Consider the following 23,980-nt stretch of genomic DNA (forward strand, 5'->3'; position numbering starts at 1 on the left):
AGACCATGGTGAGGTTGGTTTTATATTGGACGGTGGATATTAGACACTCTAAGCAGTTTGACCTTCCATTATAAAACCAACTTTAGGTTGTTCTTTTTTCAACCTGGACCCTATTTTCCTATAATTTTGTGTCGAAGCGACTAATGGGAACAACAATTTTTGAAATCCACTAAGATCCGCTAACATTGAGTCCACTAAAAGTGTTGCCACTGACATGCTCAGATTATTATTTGAAGTGTCTGACAACATTATGGAAAGATCCCTGAGGAGGTCTACACTTTTTGTTACAGAGTAAGATCCTTTTTGTTTAACATGAAACAGCTCCGAAATCCCTACTCCATTAACTAAACAGTCATTTTATAACCCTAAAACACACTTTAATCAAAGTTGACAGAAACAAAATAAAAAGCTGTCTTGGTTTGTCTTTCCACTGTTCCACCAATCAACACTCTGTCATCAACAAAATGTTTATCTATTTAGGTATCCTTTCCACTTAGAATAACAATCTGAGTCTATCAGTGACAAAAACAGCACTTTCAGTGGAAGGAAATTGATGGTTCCCATTGGCCCTATCGGACTACACTCTTGTCTAATTTGGGGAACCTATCACAGTGCTCTTGCTCAATACTGGACACATTTTGTTCATACTAGTCCCTTAGACACAAACGCATGGGAAAATAGGGTTGAAAAATCCAGAATTACTCTTGAAAAGTTTAACACTCTTCTTGTGGCCCTTATTTTCTATTTGGACAACTATAAGCAAATAAAATAGCAATAACATTTCAAAAGCATTTTATTAACTCCTAAACTTTAGAAAGGCCCAGGTCATTACCATTCTAGTCTGACGAGAGGAAACTCTATGTAAAAAGTCTTTGTCTCCTAATCTATAGGACAGAAGCAGCTCAATTTCCAGACATCAACTCAGCAGTTTTTAATCTCTGCTGAGGGATGAGTGTTCCCTCACTTATGGCAAGTAACTTCAGACATCAGGGCTGGGATGACCCGGTTTGCAGAAGCACGGCCTGCTGGTAATAATCTTCGTCGGCCAGGTATACATGTCTGGCTTGATCAGCTGTTTGAGTCCTCAAACAAAGCTTGTTCATTCTTCTTCTTACTCTCTCCCATCTCGGTTTACAATTTGACATCAAACTAACTTCCCAGTGAGAAAATGGTAGTTCAACTCAGAATGTTTCAATATATGTAGCAAGGAAAATACGGGCAGCAAAAGAACTGCAAAAAACACAGTTCTTGAGTAAGTAAAAGAGCTCAATTATAAATAAATGGTTGTTCCATACCGTCCATCTTTGCTTCTCCACGGCTGGTTTTGGGGGTCTGGTTTCCTCATAGCCGCTTCCTTCACCTGAAGCCTGAGGAGACCAAGCAGACACTGTACATTGTCATTTTGGTTTTTATTGAGTGCACAGATTACAAACCTGTAATACCTGAAAATGTTCCTTAAACTGTGAGAGTCCTGGCACCATGTGTGTCATGTTCATGGACTTATGGTAAATTATTTGTACATTCCAAGTCAACTATAAAAGGAATTTAGCAATTTAGTGTTTTTAATGGGTATATATTTAACTGTCTATGTTATGTGTGCTCGGTGTGACAGTATTATTGGCCTATTTTAGTTGTATGTTTAGTCCTTAGAAGCAGCAGTTTTTATGCTTCACAAACAACAACTCTCGGCTCTTTTAAATCAAGGCTGAAGACCTAAAGTGGCTAGAATAAGTTTACACCCCCATGCTAAAGTTGATTAAAAAGAGGAGTAAAAAACATCTTTTGCATATTGATCTTAATGCCTTAATTCAAAAACTTTGGGAAAATCCAACCTTTAAAAGGACACCAATTTTCTTTGTGAATGAATAAAGTATTGTAAATAAAAAATGTTAAAATACAGGGGGCATAAGTATACACCCCCCTATGTTAAAATCCAATAGAGGCAGGCACATTCTTATTTTTGAAAGGCCAGTTATTTCATGGATCAGGATACTATGCATCCTGAGAAAGTTCCCTTGGCCTTTATTCCTCTTTTTAATCAACTTTAGCATGGGTGTGTAAACCTTCTCAAGCCACTGCATCTTTTTGACGTTGCCTTTTTTAATTCATTGTACTGCACTGTGAATTATACTCCTGTAATTTATCCGTTTTTAATTGTGTATACATTTGCCTACAATACAATTGCTTTTTAATGTTTTATGTAAAGCACTTTGAATTCCACAGTTGCTGAGATGTGCTATTTGAATTAAATTGTCTTTCCTTTATTGCTGTAAATGTGTTTTTATGCCACCCACTTGGCCAGGTCAGATATTTTAGTCTTTTTCTTGGTTAAATTAAGGTGCTATATAGTACTAAACTCTCCTGAAATGATCAGTCGTCTATGTCATTAAGTCAAATGTTTTGTATTTGTCATTGTATCAGACAATGTGGAATACAATAAGTAGGTGTAAAATTCTCCCCTAGGTAACTTCATAGCTTAAACAAGTCTTCTATAGGGAAACAGCTGTGTGTGAGGTTAGCATTTGAGATAAAAGACTCATCCTGAAATCAGAAACCTGTCATTTCCACATGCAATGGGATTCTCTCATCTAATCCACACAACAACAACATCTATCTGTGATAGATCTGATGAGCACAAGCATTAAAATCTCGGGCCTTCTTCGGTCAGGACAAGGTTTTGGTGGTCTGAGCGAGCAGAGCAGCTGTGAAGGCAACAGCAGAGGCCGCTGGGTGGTGGGCTGCACCTGTGTTTGCTTGTTTGTATGTGATTGTGGGTGGTCAGTGGTGAAAAGGCTGCTCTCACACGCTTATCTGTTACAGATTCCCTATTGTTTTGTGTATTCCTGTATTGTATATCTGTACCAGAGTTTCTGTGTCCCAGCCGGCCAAGGGAGATGGACGCCCAGTAAGTAGCCTGGTTCAGTCCGAGGTTTTTTCCTCGCCACTGTTGCACCCATAGTTGCTCTTGGGGGGTAATTGTTGGGTCTTTGTAAAGTATAGAGAGTGGTCTAGACCTACTCTCTGTGAAGTGTCCTGAGATAACTTCTGTAATGATTTGACACTATGAATACAATTTAATTATTGGATAAAATCAATCAATAAATCAAGTCCAGTAAAATGTCAGTACTTGTTCAAGGCATTTCCCCAAATGCAGTGGCAGATCCACCGGCAACATTCTTAGTTCTAATTGATTTAACGGACAGAGGTGGACCAAGGGAATGGTCATGCGCCAATGCAGGCGAGTGACTGCCGACGCCGGCGATGTCCGCGCTGAATATGGGCCGCGCAGGATGTGTCACACAGAAATCAGTTAGCTGGTTTTTGGTCCATTTGAATTGTGATTTGGTTGGTTTGTTGGAAGTAACCGTAAGTTGCAACTCTAAGTTGAACAGGAGGTGAATATTACCCAATGGTAATTTCTCGCATGTGTGACCGTTCCCTAAAGCAGGCTTCTCATTTCTTGCTGCCCACCGTCACCAACTGAATTGAACAGTTGCTATGATGAGCAGCAGCTAGTTAGCAAATTAGGTTAATGTTAGCTCCATGTATTGGTTGAAATACAGTACCTTATTTCAGGATGACTTTTTTTTAGTGTTTCCAGCTGACTCCTTTTAAAATGATAATCTAACTATGCACATGATGGCTGAATCCTGAGGTGAAGGCTGCATGTCCCAAAAGGCAAAAAAATAAAAATAAATCACCAGTGTATGATCCATAAGGGAGACATAGAGAGTGTTAGTCCTAGTATAATATCAGGATAGGAAAAATCTAAGATACGACTGTAATGTTCATTCTAACAGAACCCTGTTTGGCTGTCTTGCTTACATACTTGTTTGTATTTCCACACAGCATATAATGAGAGAAAAGGTTTTAATGTCATTTACCACATCCGAGTCATCTTCATCCTCTTCACAGTGCCTCTCAGCAGCACGGGGGTCTCCCACCACCCTCAGCTCACCCATCACCCCCTGTTGCAAAACAAAGACGTGTTTTGATGTTAATGATACATATTATAATGTCAAAATAGCGTGCACACACACACAAACTTTGGTCATATTTGTGAGGGAATCTCCCCCTTTCCGCCAAATCAGATAAGCTATTGAAGTCTCCAGTTTTAGCCTGTGAAGTGCCGTTATCTGTGCCTCACACAACCAATCTGATACATGTTCCAGCACAGGATACTTGCACAGATACTGTAGCATGAATGCTATCTGACTGTGCCCATCAAAGGGCCATTAGCTCTGAATGAAGAGGTGGTTTCTCTGCTCTCAGAGTTATTTGAAGTTGACTCTCCAGCACCAATTTATGTCCTGAGAAAAAAGACAAACGTATTTTTTAAGAGAACTTTGAAGATAAACAGCAAAGGCTCTTTGACGTGGAAACCTTGTCTCTAGACAGGCTTTTTTACAGTGTTAGTCGATGTGTCATGGTCTTTTTTGGAACAAATTTTTTTAGATCTTCACAATAAATCGCAGATGCCATGCATGAGATGGACTAAACTGTCACCGCAGCATGTTTTTGCTAGTGATGGATGATGATGAAAAAAGGACATCCACTTAACAAATCCTGCTTCAGAATGGAATGTCCATTTTATAAATGCATAATGTAAATATTTAAATGCCGAAGAAGCCAAGTCTTTATTTGATTAGAGGAATTACCTAGACCTCTCTAGCTCAGGGTCATGCTAGGGTCAACAAATAGCAAATGACCAACATTTCCTGAAAGAAAAAACAGGGTTAATTTCCTTTTTCAAAATTCTGACAGAATATCTGATTACACACTACTTATATGTGCTTGTGTAAAAAACAAACAACTACAAAAAACACTCAAACTGTGTAGCAGAGTTGCAAAGTGGTTTACATCTAAATAAGCAGCTGCCTTCCAAAACATTTCTCGGCTCCGTGCCTCTGCCTTTATGGCTTCTGGGCCGATAAAAGCCAGCTGTCTATTAAAAGAGACTGAGTAACTTCCATCTAACACCTTAAAAGTCTTTTAAATATCACATTTTCTAAGATAAAAAAGAAATGCATGAATTAACAATATGTCCTCAACATGGGACTTGGGTTGTATTTTCAGGTGTTACTTTATTGAAAATGATATAATGATCCATCTTTTCTTACTGATTCTGATCTGATTCTAAGTGAATTAGGAAATCAAACCAACAGTCAATAGTGACTGTTTGTAAAATGCTCCAGAGTATGTAAACCACTAAAGCAATACAACACACAAGTGACAACATGCCTGCAGTTGCATGTGCTCTTCAAGCAAGTAGCCAGCGGGGAAATTACTTTAACCCTTTAACAGCTAAGGTCAACTGCTGGGATTTACAGCGGTGAAATGACTCATGGTTATTACATCCCAACTGTGAGGTCTTCCAATTATTTGTAGACTACTCTCATAAAGCTGGTGGCTTAAGGATGGGTTAGGCATTTGTGTTGGGGTTCAGAGTAGGCCAATTATGAGCAATAAAATCATTTGAGAGTCATTCGGCCAAGATGTTTCACATGATTGACTATGGAAAGTCAAAACACTGAACTGCACTTCAGGCAGCAGCAGGAGTCCTGCGATGTGCAGTCTTCCTACTCCAAAACAAGAATTAAGTCCTGCAAATAACTACTATGAAAGTTTTTTTTTTGTTTTTTTTAATAAATACAGTATATATTTAAATGTCATATAGCTTTTAAATAATTTCATTTCCGGATTTCATTTCTGAATATTGTTTTGTTGAAAACAATTGAAGCCCGTATACACACCAGAAACTTCATGGGATCAGCTCCTCCAGCTTGGCCGACAAAGACCCCAGCGCCGGCCTCCAGCTCCATCTCATCCGGGGACCTCTCAAGGCGCGTCACCTGAGGGTCTGTGTCACAGTTGAGGTAGAACATCACCTTGTCGTCCCTCACAGCAATGGCAAAACGGGTCCAAGTATCCCTCATGGAGGGCACACGAAAGCTGGCTGCTTCGTACGACTGCTGGGAGTCGGGCTCAGTGTAGTACAGGATGACGTTCTGGTTGCTGCCCTGCACAGCAGACAGTTTAACACCCACGTACATAATCTGCTGTGCGGAGTCGGTGACGGAGAAGATGACGCCACCCCTGTCAGAGGTGGGTTTTAGATTGAAGATGAAGGCAAAATCTCGGTAGAAGGGGCTGGGCAGGTGGGCGCGGGCTAGCTGGCCTGTGTTGGCATCGGGGCCAAAGACATAGGCAGGGCTGTTGTCGGGCCCAAAAACCTGGCTGATCGTATTAGGAGGAGGATCCCCAATCAGCTGTAGCAGGGAGACACCATTGTCTTCTAGATGGGGGAGAAAAAACAAATGTAAGGCTAAAATACACATTCAAAAATATTGGACACTAGAGGGGAAGGAAGACAGGGAGGGCTGCATGGCAGTGTATAATGTTAGACCAGGCTGGTTGGGGGGGGTGAAGGTGAATGTGGCTGATAGGTGCCGAAACAACTGTACGAGTCTTTGTGCTAGCAAAAAATAAACAACATCATAATTGGTCAAAGATTATTCCTGTTCAAAACTGAAGTATTGACCCATTTCATAAAATGTAAAGGGTCAGTTAGCACAACTGCCTCCAAACAAGCTGTTGGCATGTTTGAGAAGCATTGGCAAAGCGACTCTGTTAAGGGGACCGCAAACAAACCATGTTGTAACTTCTAGAAATAGGGAAAGGCCATATGGGACTAAGAAAAGCAGATGACTTTAGCAGACATTGCATTCCAAAGACGAGACCAGGGAATGAACTTGCACTTCCTTATCCGAAGGGAGATCTAGAGGCATAGAAGGGACATACAGTGCGTGAACATGTGACTTAAGATGCTGGTCAATTTAGCCATCTCAGTATCTGAGTCCAAATAACTTTACACTTAAATGTGTGTCACGAGTGGGCAGGTTAGCTCAGTTGGTAGAGCTGGCGCACATATCTAGAGGTTTGCTTCTCAACTTCAGGTTTGACTCTGACCTGCGGCCCTTTGCTGCATGTCATTACCCTTTCTCTCCCCTTTCATGTCTTCTGCTGTCCTGGGAAAATTAAGGCCTAAAATACCCCCCCCCCCCAAAAGAAAAAAGAAATGTAGCACAGCATAAATTCTTTCAAGAGCTTGCTCTTAATCCATGCTTTACCTAAATCAAATGAGCTGCGTTCCCCTACCTGCTTAACCAATCAGCATCATAGACAAATTGCAGGGGCCAATCACAGAGCCATAATCATGCTTTAAATAATTGTTTCTCTCTTTACTAATCAGCCGTCATTGCAGGTGAAGAGTGCAACCCCCCCCCCCTCCCACCTCCAGTCATCTACTCCAGCTGACCGGTCCGGAGCCTCCTACGGTCTGGTCTTCGGGCTCCTTCGTCACCACCACCAGTGTCTAGATTCCATTGGGGGGGTCTGATGGTTTTCTACCCTATGTATATATATGAAATATTCGTATAGTGATGGAGTCTAATCGCCAAAGACTTTGTACATTTTATTGAGCTGTACCATGAACTTTATTTGCATATCTGCAAACATGTCTCTCCTGATTGAAATAACTTAAAAAAAAATTTTTTTAAACGTGTCAAGAAACGATCTTTCTATTTCTGCTGTGTTTTGGTTACCCTTAAACAGATTAGCTTCTAGGTGTGTAGTCTGCAGAACTCTAAGACAACTGCATCAACAGCCCTGTGCAGAATAAGGTACAGATTGATTTGAATCGCATTCCTAAAGACACTAAAAAGCAAAAAGCTCTTCTGACTTGTGTGACAGCTGCTAAATGTCCCAGCTCCGGGGCACCAACAGCTGGGCCTCCTGCATATCTTTGCTAACTCTTCCATCACCCTGGGTGACTCTGGTAGGTCACTGCATAAGAATTGGAGGCATTGCGAAAAATAGAAGAAACACAAAGAGCGATGTGTGTTGACTCACATCATGGTGGAAATGTTTTGCTAGCATCAAACCTTTTTGCTTTGATCAAAAATAATGTTTCCTCGCGTTAAAAGGAAAATCACTGTTTTGGGAGAACACTCGTGGCGGTTTCTGGCGCTTTGAAGAAGTGCTTTGGTTTACCACCTGGTGACTAATATTGCCCGGTTCAAAGCCTCCCCACTGGCCCGAGTGCTGGAGATCAGTGGGGTCTGTCGGGGGCTTTGTTGAGAGCTTAAACACCCGAGGTGTTTATCTGAACCCGGGGTCCTGCTTTCTGCTGCACAACCACAAACACCGGTCGGACGTTCTCTGCACGCTGTCTGACAACTAACAGAGCTAACAGAGAACCCAGTCAGACTATAACAGGACAGCAATAAAACTACTTTTCCCATGTTCATTTATGCACTTCCCCCCCGCACCACTAATAATAATGGATTTCACATTTGAATATGTATGAAGCAGTTATAGTATTAAGTACTAAACTAAAAATATAAACCACACCTGAAAAAGCATGTTTAGATAATATAAAGCATGCATATGTGAGTAAGGGATGTACAGTATGTACATGTCTATAGGCCTTGTAATCATTTGAAATAATGACCCGCTCACTCAACATTATCCTGCTTACTACACAGCTACTGACTACAGAAATCAATAATCAGTCCTTGAATGCTGCATGAATGGCAGTTAGCATTGGGAGAATTGCACCAGGCCAACCTGATGTTCAGTCTGATAGTCAGAATGAGAAAGCTCGAGGGTCTCTTCTCTTTGGGCCTGTGCTCACATGTTTGAACCTAGCGCCCTCCTTTGTGCACGGTCTCTGCCAGAGTACGGTTGAAAAAGGAAACACTTTTGTAGTGATCCAGTGGTAAAATTCATTACTCTGTAAAGCATGCCATTTTCATTTTAGAACTTTCTACTGCTACGGGTGCTGACGTTGGTATAAGGGCTATTCGTAAAATAGAAACACTCCATGACTGAGCGTTTATTGTACCTTTGTTTTCTCTGAATGACAACATTTATACTGAAAAATGTCTGCCATTCACTTTCTTCAATGATGTGCAAGAAACATGCAATGTGTGTAATGACTGTTAAAGTGGCAGATAGTCATGAAAAAGTTTAGATCTTAATCTCAAACAGATTCTGGTTGCCCCTCTCGTTAGTACAAGTACATAAGAGTCCATGCTGCATGCATGACCATCTCTTTCTCCTAGAAATCTAACGTCTGATCATCTTATGCACTTGCCAAATGTACAGCAAGAGCTCCTCAAAGTGCACAGACGTTCCAAGCTTCCCAAACCCCTCATTAGGGAACCATCCCACCTATTAGTCCTCACTGGCACAGACCAGATGTGCGCAGAATTTACTAAAAAGATGAAGAAACATCCATGTGAACCAGATGATGTACACACACTATGCTAAAATGATCACTCTTAACCCTTATGTTGTCTTCCCGTCAACCATGAAAAACAAAAATGTTGGTCACTTTTTTTCAACATTTTTCTCACTTTTTCAACGTTGTGGGTGCTTTTTTTAAATGTTTTTTTCCAAAGTTTTTTGATATCTTTAATGTTGAAATATACAAACACTTATTTCGACGGCCCATTTTTTTGTGATCAAAAAAAGAAAGAACTGAAAACGGGTCAATGACCCAAGGACAACATGAGGGTTAACTACAAATCTAAAAAAGGATCCAGAAGCCAGTAATGAAAAAAAGAAAGCTTAGAAGTGTAAATAAAGACAATTAGGTGAATGCTTTTGCTGAGGCCTGTTTAATGTGCCTGCACTGTCAGCAAAAGGCCAGCCAGTCATTCCTTCTCAGAGATCAAAAACTGTTGGCTGTACAAAAGGTTCACTATTGGCATTTTAAGTGCAATCTCAATTCAGGTTTTTCAACTTTTGTTAACCAATGACAGCTTCAAGGCCAATCGGGCATTGAAAAGGACTGCTGATGAATGGAGCCGTGCTGGGTTTATGGTGCTAGTTTGTCTTGTCAAGAAGGCGGCTTACTGACCAGGAACGCAGCTTTTTGTTTTTACTTTTAAATTCCAGAGCGGGGTACCAGAGTTTGTGATACCCCGTTGATAAAGCTGTATGTACAGTGTAAGCCTGTATACACAGCTTTGGGTAGTACTGGATCCTTTATAATCCAGTGGAAAACATTGAAACATCTGGACAGTCCCAGAAAACGTTGCAGCTTCACTGACTACACTCCATCCCCATTTAAAACATCCCTTGAGGCCTGTTGACAAGGCCAATGATCTCTTCCCTCACTCTGCAAAAAAGCTGGTCAGTGGCCTGACCTGTGTTTGGGGTGTCCAAGTTCACCTCTGGACACTTATGAATTACTTTCACTGTCAATGTTATGCATTTGCAGCATAAACTAAACATGTTGTGCTTTTTCACCAGTTGATTTAAAAGTGAAGTAAATTAACTTTGGTCAGGTGGTGTGGTGGCTGTGTCTACTTTCTGCTTACTTGATCCCTGTTTGCACTTAGTTATTTTTAATGCATGTCTGGCTGCTTAGAGGGGTAAAGGGAGTTGTTGTAATGCTTATCATGTTATGTCAATGTCAGGTCTTTGGTGGAATCCATTGCATCTGGCAAAAAATACTCTAATTTTACTTTGGCAAATTCATTTTACCTTTAAATGCTCATGTTGTTTTACACACACACACACATACACACACACACACACACACACACACACACACACACACACACACACACACACACACACACACACACGTATATATATATAAAACATAACTACTATCTAATAGTTCTATTACCAAAATCAGGTTCCACTGTATGGTGCATGATCTAGTATGTCACTACATTGAAAAATACATTCAGGATGTTTTAAATGTTAAAGGGACATATAAAAAACATGAATACATTGTCCTTTCTTTCTTCAAAAGGATATTCTATGAACCTCTGGGCAAATGTTGTGGTATCCTCAACCTGATGATGCAGAATGCTTGGAAAAAGATATTAAACTGAAAACCACATCACAGCTCAGGAAGGAAACTTCATGTTTGCTCGCCCTGAAGACTGAGCTCTAATTCTCAAACCACAAAAAGGAAGATGGGTCTACCACAAGCTGGGTACTTTACTCTTTGGGGAAGGAGTAATATGATACTGTTTAAGTTCTCTACCTGTAAGCAACCAACTTTTGAGGCAACATGCAGGGTTCATACAAACCCTGTGGCACATACCGCTAGCTTCATGAATATGTCTTTTTTGGAACTCTGGAATAAAAAAGTATTTATGATATTCACAGAAGATGATCTGAAATGCTTCTAAATAGGTTTAGAGCTCATTCATAATGCTGAGACAGCACCACTCTCCTTTAGAATCTGTTAAAACACTTTTTACGAGTGTTGAAATTGGGCTATTATCCAGCTCAAGACATCCCTGTTCAGTACCGTGTTTTGCAACGCTGCCTCGTCACTTCTCATTTTGTACCGATGCAACACAAACCAAAGGGGGCAATGAGTTTCTGGCAGCAAGGAACTCAGACTACACTGTGCCCATAATTGGAACCCTCCTGAGAGCCAACTTCAAATGATTCCCTGGCAAGCAGCGCGCCGAAGAACTGGAGCCAGCTTTGGGCCTTCCTGTCATGAGATACAATATCAATCTTGGCTCCATGGAACTGTGGTGCTACAAATTAATGTATGACCACTACAAGGGTGTACAAGCTACAAAACAAAAATGACAGATACCACCAAAAGGCAACTTATAACAGGAACACATCATTTTCATGTTTTTAGACCACCACAGAGTTGCCCAGGGACATGGATCACTTTAGTTTCAATTAAACAGCCTGAACTTATTGAGAGTAGTGGAAGCCCTCATACAGGATATAGTTTTACCGTCAAGAATGAATCAAAATAAATTGAGGTTGACCTCTAGACCCTGATATGAATGACAGCTCATCTTTCAAGCAGGAGACTGGTAACCATGGAAAAACATCATTAAAAGGGCTATTGTGCCCCAACAATCCTGACTTACCACACGGGTAACAACCCCCCTCCCCACACCCGGCGGTAAAAGGATCACATCTGACAGATTTCATACAATGTTTCCATGCATACAATGATATCTCTGCAATCTCCCCACAGTAATCGCCCACATACACACATCTATAGGCCATATTTTAGTGTGTACACTGTTTCATTGGGTTTCTTGCCCCCTGCCGACAGCCCTCAACTTTAATTCCTTTTGAAATGCAGAGTCAAAAAGAGTTGGTACCAACTTAAAAAGAGTAAGTATATCATGATACATTCTTGTATGACAGGTCATAGTTAAAGGATGTAGGAGTGGGGTGGTATTAAGGAGAATATGAGTGCCCTCCTCCCACACATCAAGCAAACAAAGCTGCAGATATTGAAAAGTGTCTGAAACTTCCCAGACACTTCTGATCAGTGGATTTAGGAGGTCAAAGGACTTATAAGTGGGTGGATGCAGTGAAGAAAAGCTAAGATAAAGTTGTTGGGCTAATAAACTGACAATGGTATTTTGGGCTGCAGGGCACACATTTACAGAGCTTTGTAAAATATTCTCTTGACTATTCATGTGTGACCTCATTTTGTTTTAAATCAAGGCTCACCAACACTTTCACTTCATTTAAACATTTACCAGTATGATATTGACATAGGAACATCATGAGGCATGTTGTTCACATCTTCGGGATGTGGACCCGAAGACACCTCACAAGGACAGATCAAGTCTTTACAACCTCACTCCAACAATGTTCATTAGTAGATTTTTTTAAGATCACTGTGTTTGAATGAATGGTACCAGGTGACCGTAACTATGGTGGTTTTCTGTCTGTTCATGAATGATTGAGCGTGACTCCAGCAAGACCTTGAGGCTACTTTAACAGGTGATAACCAACATGCTCATGTTAGTGGTGAACCAGCTTCTGGAGAGCCTATAAAAGCAGTCCTCTAGTTGTAAAAATGACAACAGCATCATACTTTTTCAATTGCCTCAGGTTGCAAATAGCAATGTCAGGGCTGCTGTGTGTAGAAGCCACTACTTATACAGTATATCTATAGCATTTTTTTTTTTTTTGCTTTTCCAGACACAAATTTGGAACACCTTACTTTACACTTGCATCAAACAATGGAAGTGTGAAGCTATGGAGTAAGCTACCACATTTTCACCAAGACAACATATAAAACCTTACCATAACCCCCCCGATGTAGAAAACCACAGCACTGCCTTGCACCTCACCAACACATAGAAAGGTAGACAATTTAAACACATGCACATCTATTTAGACCCAGATGCATCACTTAAGCCTGAAACCAGAGACATCTTGTCCACTCATGTCTGTCCATTAAGCCAGCTGTCAGAAAGATAGTGATGCTGTAAAAAGACACAACATCTTCCAGTGATACGAAGTTAAAGTGGAGACATTCCTAATTCAAAGTTCAGCATGCTCACAGAAACCGATTTTCTAATTTCTCTCGACCGTTTGATACAGAACTAAGAATACAGGATGAATCCACACTCACTGAACATCAGAGTTGTTTTCCCCACAGCATTTTTCTTTTTTTTTCCAGGGCTATGCATGTACTTGTTAGCCTTGGAGAAAATACTCAAATGCACACTGGTCCCATGAAAGTGTAGGGGTATATCATCAACCAATTTAACCATAAACTACAATATTACTACTAGTTTGCTGGAATTTGAAGAACCAATGAAATGTAACCCCTCAGCTCTAAGACTGCTTTGAAAGAGACATTTCAAAGAACAAAATGAACTGTTTTGGTATTTGACATGCCATACTGAATCTAAATGCATTCACCTGTTAAAAATGTTGTACCTGAAGCAAATGTCCAGCTGTGATAAATACTTTAGCCTAGCACAGTTGTCAACATTAGGACATCAGACTGAAAACCAAGCATGACAACTTCCCATGCATGACAACCTAATCTGTCCATTCCTGAAAAGACAAATGCACATCAAGCTGTCTGCAAGTCACTTGCTGTCAAAAGAGACATGCAATTCTACATGCCAAATTATCTAGTGTTTCATGCAAAAGTCGTTTACAGAAGACCTGTCTCTGTCCTACGCAATTTCAGACGTATTAAGGCTAAAAGCATGCCAGAGGCAGAAAAAAATACTATTTAATTAGTACTTTATTCCTTCAAATAATTATATTGTGGAAAAAGAAAACGTGTTTTTTACACAGTTAAGTTTTCTCATGTTACTACAATCTGCATTTAAAAATGATGTAGTTAAATTTGAAAATGGAGGTTCTTTCAATTCACATTTTATTTTTTGTGGCATGCCGGCTTGAGGCTTACTAAACCCTGTAGTGTCTGTCTCAGCAAAATATTACCTTTTGAATGATGAATAAATGTGTGTGTGTGTGTGTGTGTGTGTGTGTGTGTGTTATAATGACCTTCAAGTAGTAAGTCACATGCGATCCATAAGACAAGGGAAACACATCCATGCAGCACTGTATGGAGGGCTGGCACCATGCTTGTTAGACTGTAGCCAGAACGTCTTACCTTTAACAACAGGACTAACAAACATGAAGCATGCTTATTTTTCTTCTAAATTATGTTGCTGTGCATAGGAATCAAGATATTGTTAATGTCTTTGACTGCACCATCAGGGATAAATGTCAATTTTTTAGGGTGGGTATCGAGTATTGAGTAGTAGGAGGAAACACCAGACAAACGGGGGAGCAGGGATACTGAAAACTGGTTCAAAACTAGGATTCATTTGAACCAGTTATTACCTTTCAGGTTACTAACTGACAAGCACGTATACCCATCATCCTCCTCGTCTGGTAGAGTCTGGCACTCTAAAGGGAGGCGTCCCTCATCCAGAAGTGTCCAGCAACTGTCCCGCAAGACTTCGCAGAAACTCCGGCAAGGCAACACCGGCAGCGTCACCAGAGAGCCACACTTTGGTACCAAGAGAAGGCAGAAAAACCACTCCAAACTATGGTGGCAAGATGACTTCAACAGCCATGCCCATTCATTAAGTAGTACCTGGACTTCCTCCACAGTGGTTTGGTTGAAATAATTGGGCACAACAAACCTTTCCCCAACCATGGAGGAGCAGAAAGAAAGAACAGTATCTAGCAACAAGCATTGAGGGGGTTCTGTGTGGCTCTCAGCTGGTGCCAACCTACCTACAGCTGTTGGGCTAATTAAGGTTGCTTGGCTAGGCTCATTTACTGATGTGTGAGTAGCATCAAAGATGTGATCAATTTGGCTGGTCAACACTTTCTGGCTAGTCACTGATGCGTGGCTGAATTCTTGAGGTTGGGCAGCAATGGGTCTTAAGGTAGTGTCTGGTCTCTTGCTAGCTGTTTGCGCTTGGGTAATTAACGTTTTTTGGCTATTAGTTCTGGGTGTTTGCGTTGTAGAAAGTGCCTGACTAACAAATGAAGCTTGTGTAGTCTGTGACACTTGGTTAAGTAAAGCTTCTTGGTTAGCTGTTAATTCACCAGCTGGTAACTGAGAAGCATTCACTAGTTGGTTGTCCTTAGGTACCTGGGTAGTCTCTACCAAGTTGTTGCCTACACTTGGGGTTAGTAAAGCGTTTTCATGAGAATAATTTGTCAAATTTAAGTCATTAGCATTCCAACTACTACTGTTAAGTTTTCCATTTCCTCTTGTGTTATTGGGGGTGTCACCAGATAAATCCAAATGCTGCCCTGATTTTGTGCTACCAAGATGATGGCCCTTATCTGTTCTGTTACTCTTTTGAAAGTTCAATGTTAGCTCACTTGGATGGGAAGCTACACTGCCTCCGCTATTTAACCCCCTATGTTCAGTGGTCATTACTACTTGAGGATTTTCCTCAGAAAACCCCTGTGTTTCAATGCCAGATCCCCAGCTAGTTTCAGATCCTGTTGTAGATTCAGATGTGATTCCAGAGCCAGACCAAAGACTCGACTCAGAGCCTAAAGCCAATTCAGACCCAAGCCCAGATCCAAGTCCTGAAACATCTCCTGTAAAACTTAAATGATCAGATCCTCCAGAACCCATTCCAATTAGAGAAGATGTGCCATTACCAGAGTTAGGTATGCGTGATGAAATCCCTGTTGTTCCCTTTTCTGATGCATGTTCGTTCGCTGGCTGTGTTGTGGGTTTTAGGCTGGTCAGTCGAGGTCCCTCAGTGGTCTCATCCCAAGTCTGCACAACCTTTTGCATCCCATGTTCCTCATCAATGATCTCCGCTCCAACCCCTGCATTATTCTCTGATGGTGGTTCTCCACTACTTGTTGGACTGCCAGACCCCTCGTGGTTCACTGTTGGGGGCAAAGTTGTACTACCAGTCCAGGCCCAGAACCAAGCATCAGAGTAGACCACGTACAGGCTGAACAAAAACAGAACTCCAAACTGGGTCCTCATCTTGAGCATAAAATCAGGTTTTGACCACATCCACCCACTTTATCAGGCTCCCAGAGGGAACTGTGACATGTCCACAGTCCCACTACACTCCTCACACACACTTTCCAGCTCTGCCTGCACACACACTCCACTAGGCCGAGAGGAAAAGTTAAGAGGAGTGCCCCATTTAAAAAGAGAAGAGGGGGGCAGAAGGAGTAGTGCTCGTATTGGCTGCCCTGGCAAAATTTCCTCTCCTAACTCCTCCTTCATCCTCCTCCTCCTTTTGTCACAGCAGTGAAAAGCAATCTCTCCTGCTGAGTGATACGTTAGAATTACGCCAGCTTTGCCTTTCAGTTTTTTACTGAGAAAGGCAATTTGTTCCCCTGACCTGTTCCCTTTGTTAACGATGGCTTTGAAAAAACTTTAAACTGTGTGAAACTACAGTGGGAGCAAATGTTGTGAATTGCCAAACTAAAAGAACTGAATGCTATTTTGTGGTGAAGGTTTGAAATGTAAGGAGCTGTGCTAAATTCCCTCCAGTGGTTTAAATTAGTCTGACTCAATTGCAATTATACAACCAATTACCTTGCAAAGTTGCTGTTGTGGTATGTCAACATGTTTAAATATCTAACAACAGTATCTCATTGCAGTAATTGTATTATTTTATGGGATAATTGTAAAATATCTTATCAACCCAATTAAAAACCAGCAAATGTAGATTCAATCCACTGGAATCAGAGAAAGTTTGAAAGAAATTTGTCTTACATTTTGATCAAGACAGCGTCGAATTCCAAAGAAATGACTTAATGCAAATTCATCATCTTATTCTCTTCAGCTCGGTCCCTGCCTACATTGTCCCTGTCTCCCCATGTATTGTTCAATCCCCCCCCCCCCCCCCCTTTTTTAGTGCTCTGTGGTTACTTAGTAATCCAGGCCTCACTTTCTTGTTTAGACTGGTTTCTCATACTGCCTATGTGATCAGCTGACAGAGACCCTCAACATCTGCTAATGGGAGATTAGTGATAAAAGGAACATGGGGTTTGTGCAAGTGTCTTTCTAATAGTACCAGGGTTTAAAATAAAGGCAGGCATTCTGTGCATGTAACCTCAGTTGCTGTTGAAAGAAACTCTGGTCTCTTTGCACAGCATGCAACCATCCCTATAAAAAGGTTACAGACGCTCATGTTGAAATGCATAAATGTCTTGACACAAGCTTGACAACTTTATCCTTTAGCTCTCCGTCATGGTCTGGGGTCGCTGATGATCCACCTGACCCCTGTCTGCAAGATGATGTTTGTTTAGTCTAGCAAAGGGGGAAGGTAAACACCAATATTATAAAAAAGTAAAAATATTTACAACTTGCAAAATGAAAAGCCTAAAAAGTGGCCACATAAAGATGAAAGCAGCATGTTATGTATTCAGCGAACAATAACTGCAAAGACTAGATAACTGCAACCTAAAAAAACTCACTAATAGCTCATTTATTTATCACAAGGTTAAGCTATTTTGCACTGTCTGGCCTGATTAAAATGTCAATGAAAGAAAAGAGTGTGTGTAGTCATTTGAAAAGCAGCTTCCTTTTGGCCAAATATGACTAAGGGACATATTATTGTCTGGTGTCTGACTTTATTTACAAGAACATTTGTTCCTTCAAGGACAAAAAAAGAAAAAAAAAGTATATTTGCCAAATAATGTATAAATAACCCCAATAATAGAAGATCTATGGCTTTCTATCTTCAGTTCAGTGGCAAATTCTAAGAGGCTAGTTGCAGCATGATTATTGTGAATGTAGATTAGTTGACCCTCTAGGCAAGAAGCAGTTAACACTATTAACCAAGCAATTGTTCACTCTAAAACTGTCAAAAATGGACAATTTAATTATAGCAGTTGCTTGAGAAAAAAAATGAAGAATGACAACTTTCTGTGGGAAACATTCTCTCATTTTCGAGTTGAGTTTCAAGCAACGCTATGCAAGAAAGAGTCCATCAAGATTAATATTTCAGGAAACATTCAAAGGTGGACTGCTGCTGTATTATTGGCTAAAAGCCAACTTGTTAGACAAACTCAGTGATCAAGGTAATTTTTAGTCAGTGTGTAACCAAAATAAACAATGTTTTTAGTAAGGGCTCAGGTACTAAACCCTAGGGTAATAAACTATGTCTTGTGATAGATAATGATTGATGAGATCACAGTAACTTAAAAGGTAAATAAACTGTTCTTATATAGCGTCTAATAACTTAAAGTACAGGCTCTACCACTGAGCCACAGCCGCCCCTGCAGAGGTGACTGACATCTCCTGAGCAGAGTCCCACCAGAATGATTTCCTCTTCATTCTTGTCTTGTTTATGTTCTTTTAACTACACAAGATGCCAAATCCTAATGACTCTCAGAATCCAGACAAAGAAAAAAATCGTCTGAGAGAGAATGAGACTCCAGTGGTTGACAATGAATTAGTCTGAAGATGTTTTTGTAAGACCACGAAAGATAAAAGATTATCCACTTTTAAATTGGGAAACAACAATGGGATTTGGGTAGCCAAGCATTTACACCATGGCACCTTAGAACTGGCAAACAGTCTGCTTACTTAAGGAAGGAAAAAAACCTGACAAGGTAAAGACAAAATTACCCTTAATGAATGTAGTACTTTTGCACTTTTGGTGTGATAGCACCACCATAGTGTCATCAGCACAGATAATCTGCAGATAACATAACATACCTTGAACTTTGTCAAAAGTCCCTCTTTTCAATTCCCTTTAATGGATACCACTGCCAGTGTTGAGTACAGGCTGAAAGAGTCATAAAAACAACACGGCCAGAAGATTTCCTGTTTTTAAGAGCGATATTTGTAATTAGAACAGGTAGTTACAGTAAGACGGGTTAGAAAGTTTGCACTGTGCTGTATGTCGAAGATAGAAAGAGAATAAACAAAGGAACTGTACTTGCTGATGATACATCTTTTCTGGGGGAACGAAACATGACACATAAGCACACACATAATCCTGTGAAAAACAATTATTCCATCCATCCATCTTCAACCGCTTATCCGTATCGGGTCGGGGGGGCAGCAGCTCCAGTAGGGAACCCCAAACTTCCCTTTCCTGAGCCACATCAACCAGCTCCGACTGGGGGATCCCGAGGCGTTCCCAGGCCAGGTTGGAGATATAATCTCTCCACCTAGTCCTGGGTCTTCCCCGAGGCCTCCTCCCAGCTGGACGTGCCTGGAACACCTCCCTAGGGAGGCGCCCAGGAGGCATCCTTACCAGATGCCCGAACCACCTCAACTGGCTCCTTTCGACGCGAAGGAGCAGCGGCTCTACTCCGAGCTCCTCTCGGATGACTGAGCTTCTCACCCTATCTCTAAGGGAGACGCCAGCCACCTTCCTGAGGAAACCCATTTCGGCCGTTTGTACCCTGGATCTCATTCTTTCGGTCATGACCCAGCCTTCATGACCATAGGTGAGGGTAGGAACGAAAACAATTATTGGTGTGATTAAAAATTAGAATTTTGTTGACAGAAAGCAACGTCTGGGCAATATTTGTCCATGAAATGGAATGTGATGACTATGTTAAAAAGGTATAAAGTGTCATTGATATTTGTAACCAATGTTCATGTGCACATGGGTAAAATAAGAACAGTGTAATCTCACCATAATCTCAGCAGGGATCTAGTAATCTAAAGGGTCATTTACAAAGATAAGAAAATAATTTAATCTTTTAGTGCTTTAGGCACCACTGACGGAATTCCATTCCCCTCCATTGTATTTGGATGGCGGCTCAAAAAATCTTAGCAGCTGATAAAACCAAGAATATCCCTATGGCTCAACAACAAGAGATGGTTTTAATGATTTTGGTGATAAGTGCTTGGTTTTGCCATGAATACCGTATATCTCTCATTCTTTTCTGTGAAGAAACGCCTTTATTTAACAACTGTGTAGATATTGCAAAGTGGCATCCCTTAGAAAGGTCTGTAATGACCGCGACCTGAGAAACCCTGAGATGTTTGAGCAAGGGATGAACTGAAATTCCATGCCTCCTCAGTGTCAGTCCTCACAATGCACAGACAAAAGAGTGAAACCTAAGACCAGGAATGGGTCTGTGGGCTGAGACCATCAATGGCAGGATGAATGATCGGCTAATTACAACACCAACAAAAACCTGCTGAACATAATCCACGAGAGGCCAAAGGCGTCCAATTACCTGTCACTGCACAGCCGTGTTTTATGCCAAACTGTCATTCAGATATTGACCTTCATATGCAGGGTGTCAATTTCATCAGGGCTAAATATAACTTTTGTGAATAATTTAAGAATATGAGGGCATATGTGTGCAACACAATCTGCCACGGGAAAGAACGAGAGTATATGTTTTATATGTATATGTGTTAAAACGTGAACTGTCACTTAATTTCTTAAAACAACAAACACATGAATGGTATAGGGATGAAACTGCACTGTCAATGTGTGTGTTTTGAGTTCACTTGTTTGACCTCAGACGTCACTACATTTTCTTAGTTTATATAAGAGATTTGTTATTTTGATGTTGGATTAGCTCTAAAAAAGTAACATGTAATATTTGTTTTGCATAGTTTATATAAATAAAATCAAGTCATCAGGCATCAGCATTGTATTGTGAACTTTAAATTGTGTATCGTATTGAATCGCGAGTTAAGTGTACAGTTCCCTCCTTAGCACTTAAAGTTTTGCACCTTCAGCCTTTGAAGGCTTTACAGGCATTAAGGGTTCTCCTGCAAGGCAACAAGACACTTTGACCTGACTAGTAACGGCTGTACAAACAGAGAAGCATGAAACCAGATGCACGTTACAACGCAGGTTGACAATACCCAAACATGACGCTCTATTTTCTGTAGCCCTTGAAGCAGCTAAAAGGCCATTTGGCGCCCCCCCCCCCCGCACCTTCACTGATGTTATTTCAGCAACTTGGGGTCATTGACTTCTTGCTGTGAGTCATAATGTGGTCACCGTCTCACTGGTTATACAAGCACTGAGATCCGAGGCACTCAAGAGCTGGGAGTTTTAAATGACAAACAAATTAGGATGTCCACAGACACTCATGAACGAGCCCACATATGGTTGAAATACGTGCGCGAGCATACACACGGGCGGCATTTGCACAGCATGTCTCAGCTGAGCAGTGTAAACAGAAACAAACTATGGTGAACATATGGCTCACACACACACACACCCACACACACCCACACACATCCACCAACACACAACACTACACACACAACACACACACACACACACACACACACACACACACACACACACACACACACACCCACACCGAGCTACAGCCATACAGCATGTCACAGATCAACAGTAGTGTAAACTTATCTCAATTTGGCCACAGAAATAAAAACACGAGGGAACGCCTGACATACCATCATCTGATTATCTTCAACACTGTGCATACCAAATTTTCCACTTAGCAAAAATAGAACCTCTCTCATCTGACCCTGTATCCCTGAGCAACGGAGCAGTGAATCACTGTACAGTGAAGGGACTATTCAACGACCTTCGAGCTAAATTTAAAGCCTGCTGTGAATCTTGAAAACCAAGTGCACTCTCCCATTTTATGCCCCCTTTTAAAAGCACAATTAGCAATTTGTGGTCATGTACCCTACTTTTTCCAGTCTAATGGGAATTAGTGTAATATATGGTGTGTCCCAGAATGAAAGTATTACTTTCTATTGAGTAAAGGTTAGACTTGGTAGATGGCAATGATGGTGGCACCAGATAGCCACTGATCCTGGGCTGAGAGTGGAGGATAAACTGCTTTTGTGTGCGTCTCAAAAACGTTTGAGCTCTACATATGAGCAATATACATGTAAGTCATCAAGTTAAACTTAATTCAGCGTAACAGTAGCATATTGAGCTGTGAACCGTATAAGGTGCTTCTTTACTGCAACTCTACACAGGACAAATGCCATGCCTGAATGAAACGCCATAATTAAAATGACATCTTCTCTCACATCACTAAGATCTCCAAGCAGTGAATGTGTATCACTGACTGTGTGAGACAGCCAGATAATGAGAGGTGGGGGGTCAGAAGGTCATAGCTATCAGATTAGAAAGGAAAGGGGGGTCCCGTGTCCCACAAATAGAGACTTATCACAGTCCTGGAGTGGCACGCTGGAGCAGGTTGTGAGTCAGCTGCCTTGCCTGCAATGCACATGCCTTCCATTTCATAACATGATAACTATTCTATAATATCTATAACTAGTCTACAGCTAGCTAAAAATGTTAGAAGAGAGCATTCAAACTACAACACAAGGGCAAACTACACAAAGGCCTGCATTGGTGTGGAAATTAAAAAATAAATACGAGTCAGGTAGTCCGGTGTAAAGCCTTCACAATAACTAATATGTGATCATCTTTTTGAATTCTACCTAAGAGAATAAGTACTACAGAAAGGGGTGTTCCTAAATGTACTGTAATGTTGGTCTTCCCTATTGTTCAAATCACCACTAGTGGATTTGTTTTCATGGGATTGAAAAATTAATGGAAAAATTGTGGCTAAAGGCATGGCTGTATAGCTGCATTTTAACCTGCTACTCAAGTGACACAGCAGAGGCATGCCAATCAATGTTTGAATGTTACTCTAGTTTAGACTATGTGGGTTGTGTTCCAGTTAATATGAATTACCTACCAGACACTTTGAAATCCTTATAAAAGTAAAAGCCCTCCTACCCTAACGCCGTGGTCTCATTGGAATGAATGAGAACACTTACAGTGTGTGGGTGCCACAATGCCAAAGGCATACCAAAAGGCCTGTAAGTCCTCCGTTTTTTATGTTTGGAGATTGATGTCAATTGTAACAAGTACTGATCAAGGCCTGAAACAAAGTGGTTTTACCCTTCAAATGGAAATTAATCAATGGTTTATGTCATTCTGTCAGTGCCAAAGTGATATAATTTGTCTCATAAAAGTCTTGAGTAGTAACTAACCTAAACTAAAATGTAAGTGAGTTTAAAAACTAGAAACCCCATCTCATGGCAAATTAAGCACTGAGTTCATTCTGGATACAGTCCAATCAAATCCCAGCAGATCCTGTATATACACGCAATGTTTTATTGAAAAGCATAAAACGCCAATCAGTAATTTAAAAAAAATTAAAATTACTGATTGCTTTAGAGACTGGGAGTTAAGTCAAGTCAGTTTTATTTATACAGACTAGGTTGCATCTTTCAAGTGTCTCCACTGAACAATCCAGTATCCTGTAGAAAGAGACAGCCAGGCAGACAGAGCCCTGCAGGGTTCCTTGCAGTCCTGCTCAGGCAAGCAGAAACAGCTTGGCTGTCAGTCTGAATAAGACACATTCCATAACAACAGGAGAATATGTAGCCTGTGGGGCCTAAACAACAGTTACAGTATAGGAAAGAGGTACTGTATATGGGATAGATGGAAGCCACCCATGTTAGACCATCTTAACTGCAATTTAGAAATGGAACTTTCTCAGTAAACAGGGCAAAGCCAGATGGCTGTTGTGCACATACATTGTACCCTGAACTATAACTTCCACTTAGTTTGAAACACTGTGAAATTCCCTGGTGACCAATGAGTGATTTGTTTCTTTGTTAACTCTTAAACAAACATGTAACATGAAACATGAAACATGAAACATGTATGTTTGGGAACTGCTACCCATGCAGCAGCAAACCAGAGAAATACTTTACATC

General features: G+C 40.9%; 1 protein-coding gene across 4 annotated transcripts in view; it reads right to left on the reverse strand.

Moving 5' to 3' along the window:
* col18a1a (collagen type XVIII alpha 1 chain a) overlaps positions 1-23,980 on the reverse strand; it is a 105,941-nt gene that overhangs the window by 47,156 nt on the left and 34,805 nt on the right. For 3 of the 4 annotated variants that reach the window (XM_032512562.1, XM_032512564.1, XM_032512561.1), the window contains exons 1-4: positions 15,961-16,438; positions 5,754-6,295; positions 3,885-3,968; positions 1,296-1,367 (exon numbers count right to left, since the gene is read on the reverse strand). In XM_032512562.1, the coding sequence (XP_032368453.1) occupies positions 1,296-1,367; positions 3,885-3,968; positions 5,754-6,295; positions 15,961-16,330 (1,068 nt within the window). In that variant the 5' untranslated portion in view covers positions 16,331-16,438. Of the gene's footprint in view, positions 1-1,295; positions 1,368-3,884; positions 3,969-5,753; positions 6,296-15,960; positions 16,439-23,980 lie in introns of those variants that run through there. The other variant, XM_032512563.1, reaches the window with a different exon arrangement.

The sequence above is a fragment of the Etheostoma spectabile genome, chromosome 4, assembly GCF_008692095.1.
Source record: "Etheostoma spectabile isolate EspeVRDwgs_2016 chromosome 4, UIUC_Espe_1.0, whole genome shotgun sequence".
Lineage (NCBI taxonomy): Eukaryota > Metazoa > Chordata > Actinopteri > Perciformes > Percidae > Etheostoma > Etheostoma spectabile.